This window comes from Diplotaxodon limnothrissa, linkage group LG14, assembly GCF_057381915.1.
Source record: "Diplotaxodon limnothrissa isolate DT_005_m linkage group LG14, D_limnothrissa_male_GT1.1, whole genome shotgun sequence".
Taxonomy (NCBI): domain Eukaryota; kingdom Metazoa; phylum Chordata; class Actinopteri; order Cichliformes; family Cichlidae; genus Diplotaxodon; species Diplotaxodon limnothrissa.
Genome location: NC_140609.1, coordinates 30,301,369 through 30,322,262, shown reverse-complemented (window position 1 = coordinate 30,322,262; position 20,894 = coordinate 30,301,369). Strand labels below are relative to the sequence as shown.

Below are 20,894 nucleotides of genomic sequence, written 5' to 3'. Positions count from 1 at the left end.
GCGAAGTGCCTGAATTTAGTTTCTGGATTGGATTAACTTTATGTTAGCAAAATTAGCTCCCATTAGCATAACATTTAGTATTGTTTACTACAGTGACAACTGTTTTTCGCTGTAATGACTGCACAATCCCTGCAAAGTGGTCCCGGGATTTTCTCAGGAAAGCAGAGCGAAGAGAGAGACTGGGTTGCTTTAGGATCAACCAGAAATGTTCACAGCCGCAGCGGTTTAACGGCTGGGATCTCCCACACCAAGGTAAACAGCACTGAAAGTCTGATAATATTCATCTATCTTTATTATATGCAGTTCATCTTTGCATATATACAATTTGAAATGGAAAAGCTAAGACCACATACTAGTGATACATACACAGACCTGGAGCTGGTTGATTGAGATCAGCTGGTCCTAGAGTGCAGCACAATGTCAACAATAAATTTGAATATTACAGTCCTGAAAGTCATAATATTTATCGCTACAAGGAGTAGAGGCAGTGAAGGTAGAGACATTTAAATACCCGGGATCAACCATTCAAAGTAATGAAAAAGAGGTGGAGACGCGAGTGAAGCGTTTGTGATAATACCCTTTCTCTCTTCATTTTTAAGATTTTTGTAAGACTTCAGTTTGAAGCATATCACTATGTTCATATCACAATGTTTGTAAATAGCTTGGTGTCAAAGTAACGCGCCTCAGTGAAGTTTACCAGAGATTCATGTACTGTTTTTAGTTGGATTCAATTTCAATTCAATTCAGTTTTATTTATAGGCGCCAAATCACAACAACAGTCGCCTCAAGGCGCTTTATATTGTAGACCCTACAATAATACATACAGAGAAAAACCCCAACCATCATATGACCCCCTATAAGCAAGTGCTTTGGTGAAAGTGGGAAGGAAAAATTCCATTTTAACAGGACGAAACCTCAGGCAGAACCAGGCTCAGGGAGGGGCGGCCATCTGCTGCAACCGGTTGGGGTGAGAGAAGGAAGACCGGACAAAAGACATGCTCTGTAAGAGAGACAGAAATTTAAAAACAAGTGTGATTCAATGCAGGGAGGTCTGTTGACACATGGTGAGTGAGAAAGGTGACTGAAAGGAAATGCTTAATGCATCATGGGAATCCTCCAGCAGCCTGCACCTATTGCAGAGGGAGGATTCAGGGTCACGTTATCCAGCCCTACCTATATGCTTTAGCAAAAAAGAAAGTTTTAAGCCTAATCTTAAAAGTAGAGATAGTGTTTGTCTTCCGAATCCAAACTGTAAGCTGGTTCCATAGAAGAGGGGCCTGAAAACCGAAGGCTCCCTCCCATTTTTCTTTTAAATACTTTTAAATACTCTGGGAAAAACAACTAAGCCTGCAGTGCGAGAGCGAAGTGCTCTAATGGGGTGATATGGTACTATAAAATTCATTCATTCATTTCATTTTAGCATCAAGCTAAGGCTTCATTCATTAGGATTTACAGGAAGGTTTACAAGATGGTAGTGAGACCTGGAGATGGTCGCACTAGAATTAGAATAGAATAGAATAGCCTTTATTGTCATTGTACAGAGTACAACGAAATTGGAGTGCCACTCCCTTGGTGCAAGTTTCAATAATAAATATAAATGTAAAATATAAAAAGTACAAAAAAACAATTGTAAGTACTCAAACAATAGTATGTACAATATATACAGGATAGCAGCATTAATATAATGACATGAGATGGTCGCACTAGAATTAGGCGCATTTTCTGAATATTTGAATGCCATCTAATACACATATTATACATATAGGCTCAAATCTATACATACACCCCCAAGCCTCTGGCATTATTCTGTCTAAATAATTGTTCACTCTTCTTGATAAAATTGGTAGAGTTAATTTAAATTGGTTAGTTTCCTGGCATGAGCCTACACAGTCCGCAAATATTCATCAGGGTTAAGGTCACAGCTTTCAGTTCAGTTCAGTTCATTTTTATTTCAAACATTTCAAACATGTGCCTTCACAATCATTACAAAATATCATTCCATTATTTGTTTGTTTTGTTTGTTTGCTTTGGGAAGACCATTCGAAAAGCTTCACGTTAGCCTGTTTTATCATTTGTAAAATCAGGTTTGATGTGTGTTTGAGATCATGGTCCTGTTCAACATCCAGTTGTATCCAAGTTTCAACAATCTAGCTTTCGCACAAAGAGGATGTTATTATTATTCCATCTGCTCATCTGTTGAAAGAAATCATTAAAAGCCCCAAATTACTACGACATTTATATGATATGGTATACTTTATCGTATGAATCTCTTGGTAATTCTGGTTCCATGTTCCCTAATGATTGTATGTATCCTTCTGACCACAACTATATGCAATGACACCATTTCCTAAATACCTGTTATTGATAAATATATCTGATTGTGTCTAATCATAATGACTGATTATACCAGATAAAACTGACTTCTGTCTTGCACACCACAGCTGCTGTTCAATGACGCCGTCCCTGCAAGTACTAGAAACCGTGCCACACATGTCGGCCTGCCTGCCCCCATTGTGATAGAGCGACTGCTGCCTGTATCAGAAGTTAAGGAAAATGTGGATAGCACCAGAAGCTCTTTCAGCTTCACCACACTCTCTGAGGAGAGGCTTCAGGCAGCTGTTAAGCAGGCCAAGCGAGATCTAAGACGAAGGCGCCTTGAATCGCTGACAAAATTATCAGCCAAACCTTCTCAGGAGGCCTCACTCTTTGAAACAAGTGATGTAGAACTCCGTCAGGTAATTTAATTACTTTTTGTCTATAATAACATTCTTGTTTATATAATATGAAATTAATTGTTTGTGCCTGTTTAGCAAATGAAGTTTATTTCCTCTCTTTATAGGAGTTTGCAGCAAGTCCAAGTAAGATGATGTCAAAAGCATCCAGTCCAAAAGAGAAGGTGACTGTAGCTGGAGCCAAACGACACACATCCCAGAAACATCCTATTTCATCCATGCCTCGAATGAGCCGCTCACCCCCAACCAGAGACCCTGGCCTTAGGCAGGTAGAAGGAGACAAAGAGGCACCTTTAAGCCACGAGATCCACAGGCTGCAAAATGAACTGGAACTGTATATTCAGAAAGTGGAAGAGCTGGCTAACAGAGGTAGCCCACAAGACACCTATAACTTGAAATGCATGGAGTGTAATCATAATTTTGGAACCCATTGCAATGATCACACTTTTCCTATGATTTCACTACTAATGCATGATGCTGATAAATAATGCACAATGTTTTTTAAACAACAGGGGAGAAAATACAGGAGTCATTAGAACCTGAAGAGGAAAACAAGTTGGAGATACGCAGACAGAAACAGGCAGCTCGCTCAGCTCGTATTATTTATGTTCTGCAGCAACAGGTACTTAAATTTCTATTGAATGCCATTAAATGTTTGTCACTGGATTTCCTTTTGCTCTGCTCCTCTAGACAATGTTCTCTCACATTATTTAACAGGTAAAAGAGATACAAGAAGATATAGAAAAACTACGAAGCCAGAAAATGTGGGATGCTAAAAAGGTGAGAAGAAAGTCACATTTTGGACTTCATGGCTCTCCCCTCTGCCTCAGCCACTCACGGCAGATGGCCACCCCTCCTGAGCTCGGTTCTGCCGAAGGTTTCTTATTGTTAAGAGGGAGTTTTTCCTTCCCACTGTCACCAAGTGCTTACTCGAGGGAGGGGGCGGCATCTGATTGTTCTATCTTTATAATTTTTTAAAATTTGTTTTATTTATTTGTTATTGTAGGGTCTTTACCTTACATTATGAGGGCCCTGAGGCGACTGTTGTAATTTGGCACTATATAAATAAAATTGAATTAAATGAGTAAAATCAGTCGTGTCTGATTTTTTTTTTTTTTTTTTTTTTTTTTTTTTTTTTTTTTATGAAGGAGTTTTGTTTAAAAAAAAAGTTGACATTTCTGTTCTTAATTTATTTGCATTCTCTTTTACTTTCAGTCCATGGCGATAAACAGGCTTGCAGCTGCACATCGTGGGGCACTGAGGGCTTTACAGGTTTTTATCCATCAACTCTCTGATCTGTCTCACAGCAAAGTGCCTCCTTATTCCAAAGAACTGGGGCAGCTGATTCGCCAGCTCTCTTTGTGCTCAGCTAAAGTTGAAGTGGACCAGGGCTCAGCTGTGCCTGAGACTGCCCTTGACATCCTGCAGAAACTAGAGGTAAGGATCACGATGTAACCGCTGTATTCACAGAGTGATGTGTGTTTTCCTAGTGTAGACTTGGCTCCTGGACAATGCAAAAACAATCAGCGGAAAGAAGCTCAATGTGGCAAACCAGTGCAGTATTGTATTGGTCCCGACTTTAAACCTACTTTCTTATTTTACTTAATAAAGGCAAATATTCATGCATGAATTCCAACTAACTGCAGTGCAGGTTTAGCAGAGCATTACAAGAACAGATTCTGTATCTGCTACTGTTTCTAGGTCACAGATCGAAGTAGTAATACGATTTTAATATGCCTAAATGATATGATTTTTCCAGATGCATCATATATTTTTATTACATGTTATTTTCTTTGTTACATTGTTTATTTGTGATATTACTGTAAACATAGATGACTTGTGCTGCAGGATTAATCAATATTTAGTGGAATTTGTCTAAAAGTAAAACTTATTTTAGGAAAATATATATTTTTTGAATTGAGTGAATAATCTCAGGCTTTGCTGTCACTTCATTTTTAATAGACTTTGGATTCTGCTCTCAGTAAACAAGAGATGCTCATAAAGATGCAGGCTCAAGCATGCCTTCCGCAAAGGAAATCTCCTCATCGCAGCAAGTCTCCTACGACTGCACCCAGGCGTCCCAAACTGCAAGGAATTGCTCGAGGTCCTTGCAAAGCAAAAAATCCCAGAAGAGGCCTCCATGGTGAGCACTGTTTACTAGCTTTGTGTATTTATTAATGCAGACTTCCTGGGTGTTGTTTAATGATTATCATTTCAACTTAAGACCTACTTGTTGATAGAGGCCTGCTGACGAAGGACAAACCATTTGCTCTCCTATGTATATAAAAGCCCTCCAAGGGCTTCTGTGCGGTTCTCTTGGGGCCTCCCACTGTGCGTAAATTGCTGTACCCAGGCTTAAAATTGATCAGGGAGCCAGGAAGTGATAGGAAAACAAGATTTAAAGTGCAGAACTCTGGCATTTGGTCCCCTGCTGTTTAGTATATGAGCAGTTAAGTCCTGCTGGGTATTATTGGGCTGAGAGGCAGTGATGATATAAACACCTAGAGTGAGCCTCATCTGCAATCTAGATCTCCCTAGAAACCTGAACCTAAACCACACATCCACCTGGCTGTCAAGAGTGCAGGCAAATTCTGTAATCGGTGGTGTTGTCTGCTCCCATCAGGGTTCAACTTAATTGAATTGTACTGAAAGGGATAAAGAATCTTGTTTGGTTTTGACTTTTATTTAGTTTGAACTTAAGATCAAAACAAATAAATTGTTTAACTTTTTATTTTTGTCAGCAGATAAGAGAATGGCCTCCCAGAAACCCAAAACTACTCAACAGCCCCTCAATCGAAGAGAGGCGCTGCGGTCTGGCCTGGAGAGCCTCGTCCAGCAGAGGGAGCTGCAGAGACGATCCCATACCAATACTAACAGCAGAAAAGAGCTGCCCTCTCAGAGAAAAACGGCTGAAACAATAAAGGTGCTGGGCTTGTACTGAACTCAGTATTTCACAAGACACAGAGAACGCTTAATAACATGTTATTAGCAACATGATTTGTTGTTTGATATCATACCCTGTGAAAAAAAAAAAAAAAAAAAAATATATATATATATATATATATATATATTTTTTTTTTTTTTTAAACCAATGATCAGACGTAACCAATGTGAGGTTAATGTAAACTAATAATTAAATATTTATTTTCTATTTTTATTATAGCATAATCAGATGCAAGATACAGGCTTCCAGCAGCCTACAGTCTCCTCTCGGCTCAGAGTGAGCCAGCTCCCTCAAAAAGAGCACTCTGTGCCCTGGATACCTACATCTCCTCACTCTCCTCCTCCACAACGGTGAGTCTGTTATCTCTCTGTGCAGTCCTCGGCTCACTCGATGATTAATGTCATTATGTAAGTACTGCTTTAATGTCCGAAACGCTGATCTCCAGGTAACAGTTTACATTTAGTATGAAATAATATGTGTGGACAACCCCCCCCCCCCCCCAAAAAAAGACCATTTTACACAATTATCTCTTTATGAATTTCAATCAAATTGTGGATGCAAGTAGGCATAATCAGATTATCTGATGGACTAAGAGGTTGTATACATTATAGGATTGTAGATTGTATTCAATGTTACTGGTAAAGTGCAGCACATGCCATATGCACCAAATTTTTCATTTTTCATTGATGACAGTTGCTTATAAGGAAAATCCGAAGAAAAAAAAAGTAATTTGGTAAATATAGTATAAGAGATGTAAGTGTCAAAATAAAAATTGCTCTTTCGCTTTCCATTGAGTTGTGTAATATAGCATCTTTCTGTTTACATTTTTTAACCCATTCATCATTCTCTGCTATCAGCAGATCCCCACAAAGGGGAAGACCAGAGCCTCGTTGTCTCTTTTCTCCAGTGAAATCCTCACCAGACCCTCCAAAGCAGAGGCCTGGAGGTAGTTTGGCAACTGAGCCAGGCCTAAGCTCACAAAGGAAGAAAGAAGCTCAGAATGAAGCATTAAGGTGAACCTTACCTCCCAAAGTTTTTTTTTTTTTTTTTTTTAACCTTATTTTAAATACACGGGTTGGCAGTAATTGGGAACAATAGGGAAATAAAATGTGAAAGTTAATCTCTCTTCCATCAGCTCTCCTCTGTCCTAAGCTCGCTCCCTGCAGATGATCACAGTCTTGTGCCCATTGCAGAAGCTATGTGTAAGCTGGTTGGTTTAGTTTAGAAAAAGGCCTAATTACTCTTGCTTTCATGATAACAGTCTGAGATGTTACATATAAAATCAAAGCTTTGAACCATAAATTACACATCCTTCATGGCTGTTCTTACAGTGATAGTGGAAAAAAGGCAAAAACTTGGCTCCCGTATGAGCAGGACCTGTGACCATAATATTAGATATAAATGTGTTTTGATAAGTCTGTTTTCCTGTTACTGTGGTGCGTTGCAGGCCAGAGGCAGCTGTTGCTAGTGAGGGACCGTCAACTTTTCCTGCAATATTTTCCAACACTGGCTCAGGCTTTCTTCTCTCTAGGGATGCAAATGCACTAGTGATCTGCATGTGCATCTGCACTTTTTGACTCTCTGAAAGGACCTCTGATTGGCCAGAATCTAATATAATTGGCTAGGTTTTCTTAAAACCTGATAATGGAGCCCAACTAATATGCAGAAGTTTAGTTAGGAATTTTTGCCTGATGGCGAAAAATCTGCCTGTCCCAGCTTTTATCGCTTCTACTTATTATAAATATCTTTTTTCAGATTACCTTGTAATCTGTGTCATTTCTGCTTCTCACATTAGATTATCTGTCATAGCAAAATGCCACATGGGTGGAATCTAGGAAAAAGGAACATTAATGAGAACATTCAGAGAGCCATTTCTAACCTTTATGTCAGACCCCACTTGCTGAGAGCCAGAGGCAATACTCTGATTCTAATTCAAAGTTAATTCTTTCCAATAAATTAATCTAGGTGCCAGCTAGATTGAGGCCATTTCTCTTTTTGAGTGATTAATAGTTTGCCTGTTTTATAAGCACCTCATTGATTGAGTGTTCCACATATGTCTCCGTTTAATCAAATCTTAATTACTGCAGTTGTGCTTTCTTATTAATCAGTGGCTATCAGCGTGATTAAAGATGAGGATTATAAATTATTTATGTGCAAAGCTTCTTTGAGCTTACATTTTGCTTCATTTGATGATTGCCTGGGTGATGCAGGAAAGCTTGGCTAGATAAGATGACTGCGCAGAGACTGCAAGAGCTGAACCAGCTGAGTAAAGAAGAGGCTGAACGCATTCAGAGATTAAGGTACAGTACTAATAAAATTATTGTTTTAGCAGATTTGGATCCAAGGTAATGAAGGCTTAAAGTCATGGTGAATATTAATATAGCCAAAAAACTTTTTTATTTCATGTGCCCCCTAATTGCAACCTCTGCAGACACTATGGGATAATAACAAACTCCCTCTGACCGAAATAAAAGGGATTAATTAATGACATAAAAAAGTAAGTACAGTGTGTGTGTATATATAGCGATATATGCACTTGCCCTTTAACCTTTGTAAATACTTGGCATTTATGCTGTTTAAGAAGAAAAACATTTCCCACTCGGTTCATTGTGCTCACAATCAAAGGAGCATTTACTCTGGGAATTACAACATGGGCAACATTATCTACTGACAACAGAACAAAACAATGAGTGGAAAATAATGCAGACTGTGATTGCAGCGCATCCATTCAGCACCAAGGAGAGCATATGTTCCTATAGACCGTTGTGTATTTGTCAATTAGTCACTGGAGAGCCCAACTTTAAAAGGCTGGCAACAAAACGCAATGTGCACAGAGCAAAGTCAACACTTAATTACACTACTGTGAATGTGTGGGTTAACGCTACTGTGTTCTCTGTCACAAAGACGTGTAGGCCTGCTCTTTATTTACTCACCTTGTCAAGAGGGGAATACCACTGCAGGAAACATGTAATGTTAATTAAGAACACATGCAGCCTCTATAGTTTTATGGGTTACGTAACATTAACAAATTTGCACATAGTGTGTTACATGGAAAATTGAATGAAAATTCACCATTATTACAGATCTGTTTTGCCTGTGTGTTATACCCATGGCAGGTTCTTTTTGTTTGTTTGTTTGTTTGTTTGTTTCTGTTTTAAAGCTAAAGAAAGCTGCAGAAAAGTGTTAAAGTGTTTAAATTAGATGTATAACGAGTCACTATATCTGATTTTTTTTTTTCCTCCTGCCACTGTGACAAGTAAAAGCACTAAACTGCTTCACTTGTTTACAGGTGATAAGTTGGACACAATAGACATCAATACAATCAACAGGCTGCATTTTGAATAAAATGCTTATGTCAGACTTAGTGAGTCTTTTATGCTTCCAGCTGCTCTCAGCTGGAGAAACTCTTAACTGGCATGTCAGCCTTTATGGCTTTTTTTAAAATTGGTTTCAACAGTGAACGTAACCATTCAATATAATGCCAGCAAAGAGTTTGACAGTTTTGACCTTATATGCCTATTATAATTACAGATTAATGTGAATAATTTAAAAAACACTGAGCCTGATGACTATTTCTATTGTGTGTGAATACATTTAGCCGTCAATGATAATGATTGATAGTGATGATTAATTAATTCTCTCATGCATTTCCAGTAATGAGAATGTTTTATTCGACTCAAACGGATAGTTATTTTAAAAGCTTGGCAGAAAGTTTTTTGTTTCTTAATCAGAGAAATTCAATCTTTTAATTAATTCTGAACCCAAGGTGGGCTAAAATTCCAAATATATTTTTAACTATACTTTATGTAAATACTTTTTTTTTTTTTTTTAAATTTTGTGTCTTTAAGTTAAAGCAGCTCAGCTTCAGAACTTCTGTGACAGCTTGCAGTGTGGGTGTGTTTTGGTTCACAGGTCTGAAGTTGTCTCGCCAACTCAGTGGGCTGAGAGAGCTGAGCAGAAGGCCAGAGAGAGAATTCAGCCCCTTCTGGATGAAGCCCAGGTAGGAGGACTTATCTGCTGTCCAGCTAGTGCCAGAATTTCTTCCTTTTATAAACCTCCTAAAGACAAGGGTGACAGTTGTTGCATGTGAATGATTAAATAAATCTAAGTTTGTGTGTATGCGTGTGTTTGGCTTCAGATTTGCCTCGTAAAATAAACTGAGATTTTTATTGTGCCTTCAGCAAATTGGTGAGTCCAGGAACAACAGAATGAACTCTCCACTGAGGAGTCGAGTGCCTGAACAGGCCGCAGAGAGGGTGAGCTTCACTACAGGAGATTTGACATTTAAGTTTATCATGGCAATGATTTAAAAACTGTGCAGCTAAACTCACAACACTTGTATTTATTTTTTTTTTGTAATTATTGCCATTTACAGGCAGAAGAAAGTGCTGAGCAGCTGAGTGAAGAGCTGCTGGACGATTTGTTAGAGGACACCGCCCGGGTGGCGTGGACAGTTAGGACAGACAGACAGCTGCAGGGCATGGCCCAGGACATGCTGCAGGCCCCAACCCTGGAGAGTATGCTGCTTCGTATGGAGGAGATACAGGTGAGAGGGACCCACCAGTGAAAGGTCACTATGGAATTTGAAAGGTCACTGGTTACTGGTTTAGTGTTTATAATGAGCTGTTATGACAGCTGTGGTCTGCGTCTGAATACTGATGCATTTTCCAGACTTGATTACACCGTTCAATTTGTTTGACAAGGCTCTTTGTCAGTAGGATGCTGTGTTTATAGAATCTGGTTCTCTGTGTCTCTGACAGCGGGATCAGGAAGAAGTGAGGAGACGGTTTGCTTCTATCACCTATTCAGACCCTCTTTACTTGAAACAACCAGGACCAGCAGGTAAAAAAAAAAAAAAAAAAAAAGCCAAAAACAGACGATTTCTGCACTTAAACAAAAAATGTTATCTGCAAGTGCAAAACCTAGAAAGTTATTTCACAGACCTTTCCTGTAGGTGGAGACAGTGCTACAACTGAAAAGGCCAGATGTATGCTGTTGTCCTTTTGTCTTTCTATCTGTCTGCTCCTTGCTCCACCCATCCCTCTTAACATTTCTCCCTTCTTTTGCTTTCTCTCTCTTCTTCTCAGGATCCCAGTCCCATGCCCCCAGCTCCAGGCCAGCCTCTCCTCAGCCAATTAGGCTCACAAATCCAGTGCTGAAGCAGACCTCTGCAGCGGATATTGTCCTTGAGAAACCTGTCATGACTGGGTGGGTTTCTCTGTCTTTTCCCCTTTACTGCACAAGTCATTTCTATGTCTCATCTTTAGCTGATGGCTTCCATTCATTGCTGTTTAATTCGTCTTGAAAAGTCAGCAGGGAAATTTTGGAGTGTTCTCAGAATATTAACTGGAGCCCAGTATTAAGGTTTGACCTATTTAACTCCCTTTCCAATCATTTGAGCTGAAATTATAGGTCTTAGCCTCAATTATTGGTCATCATAGCTCAGCTCAATGCTCCTGATTGCACAAAATTATGATATACTCCCTTTTTTTAACAAATGCAAATATGTAAATGGTGGATTTTAATTACTTGGAAAGTATCAGGTGACTTTTAATGAAATCTTATGAGACAAATTACATATCAAATTACCTTTAATGACTTGCTTTAGTTGCTGATGCTGTAATGAAGAGAAACAAACGGCATCTTCCACAGGAAGTAATTCAGTGCTGGTTTAATTGCACCTCTAGACTCAATGACAAGGAAGTGGTTAATGTTCTTTTTTTCCCAGCTATACACATTTAGTCTTTTTCCACATGACGTGTGTGCCCTGTAATCACTGTTCCACTGGGAGTCCTTACTCATCCTGCAAAACTCACTTGGTGGCTACTGTACCCAGGGCAGACTCTATTCCTGACTCTGGCAGCAGACTCCACAGGGAGACCCTCCACTGCCCAGGGCTTTAGCTGCAGCTGCTATACTGCTTAAATTAACGAGGAACTTGGAAGGAAAGAGAAAAGAGACTGGAAGGGACTAGAAGTTGTTGACACAGACAAGCCAGCAGGATACTTTTAACAAATTCAAGCTGCAAACATTAGCAAATTAAAGTCTGTCAGTCTTCATCTGCCTCGGGTTCACTTCACTTGATGGAAACTTTGCCTTAAGAGCCACTTTGCTTAACTGTTCTTAATGCATCTATCAAGCAATAACTCTGTTCTCTGGCAAACATAACACAGGTGCTTTTTTAAGAGGTGTCTTTTTTTTTTAATTAGCTGTTCATTTTAGAGGCATCAAGCCTTCCAGCTTCTTAACGGGGACAGTCATTTGATAACTGCTAGCTCATTTGTTCTGAAACACCTTGAATCACTGTAGCTCAGAACAGACCCGTCTGCAGCACTTTCATCCTCAGTCTGAATTACAGCTCCTCTAACAAGTGCTGGCAGCCCACTGGACCTTTATGTGTTTTGTTTTGGTTGACACATTAAATCACAGTGGATGTGATTGGTGTTTGTTTTTTTGTTTTTGATTTTTTTTTTGACATGGATCAATAGAAAAACACTTTGATTTGAAAGCAAGTACTAATCTTAGTAAACAAGTTGACTAGAATGCTTATGAATAAAAGAGCACACAAGGTGATTGTGTGTATTGAGCCCCTTGAGTTATTATCACAAGATAAATAGTAATTCGGTTGTGCTGTGTATTCAGAAAAAGGGACGATTGTACCATAACAAAACAGTTGGTGATAATTGAATTAAATTTAAATTCACATAGATATCAGTGAATAATTAATCGGCTCAGTATTTCAGCTTTTTGCAAGGCATGTTTTATCTGTATTTACTTGTTTTTTTTGTTTGAAAGCATTTGAAATTTCTTGGTCATGCTTAGAGAAAAATGCAGCTGGTTTCTGTTGGTACACAGATCGATTTAGTCTCTTAGTGAAATCAGTGAGGTTGACAGAGAAATTCAGCAGCACAGAGGGTGGGTAGCTTCGCTGTCTGCTGAGTCACACATGCCATCACAGAATCCTTTTTCTTTCTTTCTTTTTTTTTTTTTTTAACCATAAGATGCTCGTCAACTTATCTAGTCCAATAAAGGCAGTAAGACGAGACTGATGGTGGTCGTGCCATTAGCTCTTGTATGCGTAGTATTTTTAGGCTCTGAGGTTGCTTGTAATGTAGTAATTGTACTCATTTGCATATGAAAAAAGGATTCTATATATTGTCCCCATTCTCTATTCTCTAAATGAAGCATGACCCAGCCTGTTCAGCACTTACTCCATGACTACTGCACTATCTAACTTGCGAAAGAATAAACCTCCCTGCAAGACACTGACAGATTGTTTGTTTGGTTTCTTTCTAAAGTGCAAGAAGGAACTTGTTGTCCACCTACAGCGTCTCTTTTTTCACAGTGCTTTGTCCCCCTTAGAAGTAATAAAGTTGGAAGTAGGGAGTCGTTTGGAGTGAGATGGGGAGAGAAATTGTGTTTATTAGGCACATTGTTTTACAGAGCTGTCTTTGGGGGACACAGAGTTGCTTCGTAAAATGAACTGAGCTGTAAGGGAGATGCTTTGGCTACCTGTGCTGAAGGATAAAGAGGCCCAGGTGTCACATAGTGCAACACATACCAGCGCAGATGAAGGGATGAAAAGCTAATGCGGAAGCAAACCACCAAGGATGCTCTGTAAGTTAAAAAGCCTCGCCTTATGTTGTTGCAGTCTATACGCTAAATTTAACTGTTGTTGCTTTATAACTTTAGGTTATGTCAGATTGTGTGCGCAGCAGCCCTTTGTATAATAATCACAACTACAACTGCCAAATAGTTCACCTCTCTCACCAAAATGATCAGGTCTTGAGAAATAATGGTAATTCTAAAACTGATGCCAGAGAGCAGCAGGTCATCCCACTGGTTGCTCTCTAAGGAGCATCATTTTCCAGACATTTAGGAAAGTTATTTTGATAAGCAGCTTTTCACAACTGCAGCTCTTTCCTGTTGCTTCCGCAGCCCTCGGATCGAAACCTGTGGTTAAAAATGTGGTTTGTTTTTCGTGCTGATGTGGGATTGTGTTAATCCTCTGTCAGTGTTGACTGTCCTGGTGTTCAGTGTAGCAGAATGGTGAGGTTTAATTTGGGAACGGGAAAATGAGCAAAGAGCTCATCATGTGTGTTGTCTCAGCCCTGAGTTGTTGTTTACAGCCCACATTTTTCAGTCCTGAGAGACACATCAGGCGACATGCTCGTCATTTTGTGCCTCACACACATATTTATACACACCATGGGGGAAAAAAACATGCCACGGAAATAAAGCTGCATAATTTTCTCAGTGTGACTATCAATGGAGGCTTCTTAGGTGCTACTGTTTTATAGCTAAGAGGGACATTGTCACATGGTATCGGTTATCGGTTTCCTGATTTTTGTATTAAGTAAGCTGGTTTTCTGTAAGCACTGAGCCAAGGAAGGTGAGAATTGATCGGGAGTTTTCAAAAGAATACTAACTGAAAGAATAAAATAGTTTTATATTTAGTGAGTGCTGCTACTCTGTTCTTTTCTTTTAATCTATGCTGACTATAGTCGGGGTTACTTAGTAATGACAGGAGAGCCCAGAGGGTTTTAACACTTCCACTGACTCTAACCAGGCGTAACGCTGCCTTTGTCACGCTAAATACTCTTTCCAAAACAGCACGCGCTTCTTACCTTGGGTGTCTTTGTTCAGGTGCCTGTGCGAGCGCTGTCAAACAACCACGGAGACAATCTTTTAACACATCAGCAGAGCAGCAGATAAGATTTATGTATCCATGGTGAGGAGCCCAAACCTCAGTCTCCCCCATCCCCCCTACAGCTCCATCAGCTAGTCAAGCAAATCAATAAAAAGATAAGAAGCTCACTCAGAAAAATTAAAAACCGTGCATTTATTTTATTTATTTATTTCACACTGCTCTCTCCCACCTTTTTCCTCTGTGGCTACAGTTGTCCCCTCCTGTATGTCGTCACTTTGTAACCTGGTGGATTTTTAGTTGTGATGTCTTCTAAGTTCTGCACCCACATTTAAATCAGTCCAGTGCAATATTATAAAAGAGGATTTTCTTTTTGGAATATTGAGGGTTTCTGTTGTTTTTTTTTTTTTTTCCCCCCCAGTATCCTCCACCTGTTTCTTTCCACACTGATCTTCCCCGCTGTCACTGAGGCTTCATTGAGCCTCGCTTGAATCACCCCCTTACTATCTCTCAGCCACTTGTGGTTTTATCTGACTCAGCTTCAGCCCAGCTTGCATCCCTTTTGATATATCACATATGGCACCGTCCTGTGCCAGGTCCCATCTTTGCCAGGCTCTGCGTGGCTTTAGCTTTTGTTGAGAAATGAGAAGACAAACCTGAGGTGATCGCGCTTGTTTGGGTTTGTGTAAATCCGGTGTGCAGGCCAAGTTGCAGGTGCTACAACGTGATGGATAGAGGATGTTTTGTTAGTGTTTCAGCATTTTGGTACTTGTATGCACTAGCCAAACAGAAAGGTACACAGAGTTGTGAAAGCACAGATTAATGAAATGAAGGTTCATCATGGATGTCTCATTCAGTTTCGAGTGAATTTCATACGGCACAATAGAGTAACAAACTATTACTAAGAATTTGTCGTGATATTTAATTTGCAAATCTTTTTCTCAGCACTCATATCACCTTTTCACAGATTGTTATGCAAGACCAATCTTGCTTTGCAGATGGTCTTTTGTGCCAAAGTATCTGAATGGTTTTCATTCACAGAAAACACAGGCTAGTCTATTTTCTTTTCAGAAGCGTGGGAGCCATTGCGACTTTAAAAATAAGCGAGTTTGCAGGGTACAGAATTGTTGTTTTTCCTGTCAAACAGTAAATCGACCCATTTCAGACTGGAAGCATGGTTCGCTGTGCTGGCACTTTGATATTTATGGCCACCCCATGGGTTGCAGCCCCAATAGTCAACACTGAAACAAGTTTAGCTGAGGCCCAGGGAGCACAATAGAGAGGCACTTTGCTTTGGAGCTGCTGCAACACTAAATATAGCACAGTGAGCGCCATTGCAAGAGCCAGGCTGATTTGTCAAAGCAGAGAGGATTATAAAGCCAGACCACGGCGATGCCCAGCTGAGCCCCTGCTCATTCTGAGCAAGGGGCAAGCAAGAGAGCTGCTTGCACTCTGACACCTCTCCTAAATTCATCATCTACACCCTCAGTTTGTGTTCTACTGCAGTTACCTTTTCTCCACATAAACATCTCTTAGAGGTCATCTTCTCATCGTGTTGCTTTCTCAATGGGATTCTCACTCTTTCTATAATATTATGAGCTTTTTACCTGCCCTAAAGTGCCTTTAAAATGATATAAAACTGAATTGAACTGAAAATACAATTTTGAGATATTGAAAAAATATGTTTCTTGGTCTCACCTTCTGAGCATCGTCTTGTTTTTCCACATTCGCAGCTTCCTGTGTGAGAACAGCCTGACAGAGGAGGCATCCCAAGATGAGCAGCATCCTGCAAACAACACCATGTTCCCTGGCCCTCTGGAGGGAAGCAAGGCGCCTGTTATCTCAGTGCCAGGCAGCATGCTGAGAGGCATTCGGCAGTACCGGGAAGACTATGAGGCTTACCTGTGCGCTGTGGCTCATGAGGCTGTGGGCAGCTTCGACCCCTGGGCCGTTGCAGACGGGTAGAAAACTGATTGTTTTAATAATGACTTAAGCTAATGAGACATGTGCATAAACATGATCAGGGAATTTTGTTTGCACTGGCTGATTGCCACCAGTGTTTGAAGTATGCATTGCAGTTATGATCGGTCTCAGTCATCGTGATAGTCTAAAGTGCTTGAGTTTAAGACAACTGCAGTTGTATTTTTAGATTTTTAAAGATGTTTCACCTTTCATCCAAGAGGCTTTTTCAGTTATAAAAGCTGATAGGGAGTCTCAGGAATTTACCTCTTAGTGGGGTTGTCCCACTGAAGGTGAGAGTCACTGACCCACCTTGTCATTATGTGAGTGATTAGAGTCACGTGAGCCAAGGTGTCAATTCGCTGCTCCATCCTAACATCACATGAGTCATTATGGTCACATGGGTCAAGGTGTGAGTGGGGCTTGTATGGTCTGGGGAGGGATCTCAATACAGTGCTATAGATAAAGATTTTTATAAGCTCCCTCAACCGCTCGAGCCTTCTTGTTTTGTGTTTAGCTTAAGCTTAAAGGTAAATATGTAACATGGCAGTATAGGAGAAAAACAGCTTGAAACATTTACATTTAACACCTGTGACATTACATGTGTGCATAGATCTCCACTAGTGCTACCTTTGCTTTGTATATTGGATGGCACAGTGCAGTGGTTAGCCTTGTTTTTTCACAGCAAGAGAGTCCAGAGTTCAAATTCACTGACCATCTGGGTCCTTTCTGTGTGGGTATTCCCTGTGCCTGCTTGGGTTATTTCTAGATACTCCGTTTGCTGCCCAAAGACATGCATGTTAGGTTAATTAGTGATTGATTAATTGGTTGTAAAATACTGCATGCTCACATCTACAGCTATGTTTGTGTTTCTCTCTGTGTTAGCCCTGCAGTAGACTAGCAAACTGTCTAGGGTGTACCCCAGCATTTGTACTGTGACAGCCGGGATAGCCTCCAGCCCTCCCGCGACCCTGAATTGGACATGCTGTTAAGAAAATAGATAGCTGGACATTATGTCTTGTGTTGCACTCATCTCCTTCTGTGTTAGCATGCTAATCTGCTATTGCTGGCCCTTCTGCTATGTCACTTTGTACCATAGGATGTGAGAGTAAGTCAGTCTGTGCTCGGTCCAACATGAGAGACAAAGTAGCAGTGCTGCCCAGTTAGATTTTTCTTTGCCATGGCCTAACATTCTGACCTCTTTACAGTCATTTCCAACACAATCAGTCAATTGAAATTGTGAACGCAGCGATGGCTGATTCATTTGCTATAAGACTGATGGAGAGCAGGAGATCCTGTTGTGCGTGCTTTACTGTGTTTCTGCTTCCTTTGACACAAATTATGAAGTTACCTTCCTTGGCCACCACACAGGCAACAACAAGGATTGCATTATGGATGTTGGTTGATTTCTGTCCTGCACCAGTGTCCGATGATGACAGACATAAACACTGGTTGTGAAGTTACAGCTTCCTCTCTCAGAATAAGTTATCCTTCTAAATGCACATTAAGTGTTCATGTATATCTTTATTAAGGGGCATTAGCTCTCAGCAGGACCTTTTTCAGTGTTCAGTTTCATCTAGAACGCCCTCAAACAATGACATTTTCCACCTAATATAACTATTTGCTATGAATGAGTCTCTTCAACGCTGCAGCAGTTTCAGAGTGAAATATGAGTTTTTTTAAGTTGTCCTACACATTAATGATATGACATGCTTAGTGTTTGTAACTAGAACCACGCTGAAGCAGATCTGTCCTTTCTGTTATTTATTTTGTCCCTGGATGCGATTGACGGACACTGTGCACAGCAGGAGGCGCTCACTCAGAGAGGATCATGCAGAGTTTATGGTTTGCATAGTGCGCCTCTGTTGTTCGCCGCCGGTCTTCTCTCCCACTCACAAACTTAGATACTTGACAGGCCGCTGCTGGTGCAACGCTGGCTTCGTGCCATCATTGTGAACATATTGAACTTATGCGTTTAATATATGAGTTCTAAACTTCTGAAAGCTGTTTGGGATACCAAACAGCTCGATAAACTGTCTTTCTTAAGTTTAGATCTGAAAAACTGTCCAGTCCCACCCATGGCATCTGGCTGACTGTGTCACTGGCTCATTATCAGTTTCACATCAAAAAGCCAAAGTTTTTAAGACATGAATCTGTACTTAGAAAAAACAACAACAAGATATTGCGTGAGAAACCATCCAATTATCTCAGTGTTTTTGGAGACGGAGAAGGCATACGTATAGACTAGTATGACCCCTGCTGCTCTGACACAGCGCAGAAAGCTTTCTGTGTGATGAGATGGTAATGAGCAGCCCTGTGCTGCTGTGGAGCCTTACCACCTGGAGGATCTCATTCATTCTGTCTGCTAACAGACTGATTGCAAGATAGAAAGACGTCAGCACTGCCAAAACAGCTATTTGAATTTCTTTATGCATGTAAATAAAACTTAGTGGTAGGGTCCTAGGATCCTAGTTCACTTTGTATAAATCTGCTTTTTTATTTTGATTTTCATACATTAGCATAAACGGTACACTGTGCAGTCACTGGTGTGTTAAATATAAAGATAACTTGGAGTAATTCAGAAGGGCAAGCACGGTTCCTTGTATATTGATGTTAATGATATTTTATAATGCGGCACATTCTTCTCTGGATTTCTCTCGCTATATGGTGCTGTGAGCAAAGTGTTCTTGTCATGACCCTTTAGAGGAACAGGGAGTTCAAAAACGCACAATTACTCTGATAGTTTTGTTGCACTGACGTTTCAGTGGATATGTGAAAGTGTTTCCCATTTTCCCTCATCCTCTATGTCCCTGCCTCAGTCTCTGCCTGTGTGTGTGCGTGTGTGTGTGTGTGTGTGTGTGTGTGCTGACCCAGATAATGATCAAACACTGAAATTTAGCTTGGTGCTGCACACAGTTCACGAGGCTTCAGAGTTATTTTGCTCTGTTTTATGTTTTTAAACTAAGTTTTGCATGTGCACCTCTTAAAAAAACAGATACCACATTTGTTCAGAGAAATCAGCTTTAATTTGACCTTCTGCATTTTTGAAGATAATGACGCAAGACTGATGATTTACATTTACTTTGAAATTATAACCACTGCGCACAAAGGACATGTTTCAAGTGATTTGCATTTGCCATTGTTTTCAGGCCCACTGACCTTTTTATTTTGCATGTCTTTCAAAATTTCTAGCCTAAAATCTTGTGAGAAGACCGAAAATAGCAGGAGCAGCAGCAACATAAATACCATTGTCATATGTGATTTGTTTTGATGCCACAAATGAATTCTACCAAATTGAAGCGTATACATTTTCAAATTTTAGAAGACTTTTTTTTTTTTTTTTATACAGGTTATATATGATTTAAGGAAAATAACCATGTTTTCTAACATCTGCACCTCTTATCCTCTCACAGCTTGGCTGACGAGTTGCTGTCGGAGGCTCTGGCTGACGTGGCAGCAGAGTTTCAGGATGTCGTGGAGGAGTATGCTGAGGCCGTCTTCACCTCTGAGTTCCTGCAGCCGCTCCGGTCACCACCCGCTTCAGCTGCAGCGTTTTCCGGACAATAGGATGCTGCAGCATGATGGATGCAGCATTATCTTTAAAACCTTTGATATTATGTTTGCTGTGGATGGAAATTTTTACCTTGTCAAACCCTGGAGTACTATTATTTATTATTTTTATATAGAGTATTGTATGTTTTACAATCAGATATTTTATTTTTGAAAGTTTTTATTTATTTGATCTTAGACAAAGGTCTAAAAACACGTTCATAGGTAACTTCTGCAATGACACAATATGATTTTATTTTACTGGGATCACAGATTTTATTATAAAGCTCGGCAGAAGAGATTGTTGAGTTACACAGGGAGCATTAGTCACATTACTTCTTTTGGTCCATCTGTATCTGTGTTTGCATACCTCTGGGAAAGTTAGTTTAGTGTAGATAAGCTTAGAGAGACCATTAGAACATTACAGAGGATTATAAGATTACAGCCGTCCCCTTGCACTTGGTCTAAATCTCCCTGAGGATTACTCACACTTATTATTTTCACATTGGCATATGGAAATAAATTAATTGCATACGGTTTCCACCAAACTGATGTAGAAAGCCAAGGACATGGTGCGCTTAAGGTCTTGTAAATTGATTTCTCATTCATTTTAATGTCCAAATAAAGCGTCTCAGCACAGAAAAAATACTTCCCTCTAAATTTAATGTGTTATCCCTGTAATCTCTGTCCACTCTGAGGGTTGGACCACATGAAAGGAAAGTGATAAGGGTATGGTTAGGGATTCTTTTTTCCTTTTTCAGGCTTTTGAACTTGGTTGAGAACTATTTTAATAATTCTCTTTTCTGTGCTTTTCTTTCTTAATTGTGGTAAAATGTGTAGCACAAATTAAACAGGACAAACTTGACAGGCTGAGAAAATGTCTGAGTCCCTTGAGAGCAACATGAAAGCCAGGCAGATAGAGCAATGGGGGCACATGCAGATGCTGCACTGGCCTGTGGGGACCAGCCTTTGATTGGGGACATACAGTGACTGAATGAATTAGCTCACACGGAATCAGCTGCCCCGTATTTCCTCTCAGGCTGTGTTGTGTGTTTTTGTGTGT

The 20,894-nt window shown here is 40.0% G+C and overlaps 1 protein-coding gene across 1 annotated transcript; it reads left to right on the top strand.

Annotated features, from left to right (window-relative positions):
- The first annotated feature begins 1 nt into the window (after position 1).
- On the top strand, positions 2-19,933 carry kiaa0753 (KIAA0753 ortholog). Its single transcript, XM_085370942.1, has 18 exons — positions 2-252; positions 2,442-2,735; positions 2,840-3,101; positions 3,245-3,354; positions 3,450-3,512; positions 3,948-4,169; positions 4,695-4,875; positions 5,474-5,655; positions 5,896-6,026; positions 6,537-6,689; positions 7,887-7,976; positions 9,589-9,676; positions 9,858-9,932; positions 10,052-10,222; positions 10,437-10,518; positions 10,764-10,884; positions 16,057-16,284; positions 19,696-19,933. Exons 1-18 carry the CDS (start codon positions 115-117, stop codon positions 19,847-19,849), a joined length of 2,745 nt encoding a protein of 914 aa, XP_085227068.1. The 5' UTR covers positions 2-114; the 3' UTR covers positions 19,850-19,933.
- Positions 19,934-20,894: the final 961 nt, after the last annotated feature.

Coding starts and splice junctions, on each gene's coding strand:
- kiaa0753 (XM_085370942.1), top strand. CDS start 115: ATGACTGCACAATCCCTGCAAAGTGGTCCCGGGATTTTCTCAGGAAAG. Junction 2,736..2,839: donor GTGATGTAGAACTCCGTCAG/GTAATTTAATTA, acceptor CTCTCTTTATAG/GAGTTTGCAGCAAGTCCAAG. Junction 3,513..3,947: donor AAATGTGGGATGCTAAAAAG/GTGAGAAGAAAG, acceptor TTTTACTTTCAG/TCCATGGCGATAAACAGGCT.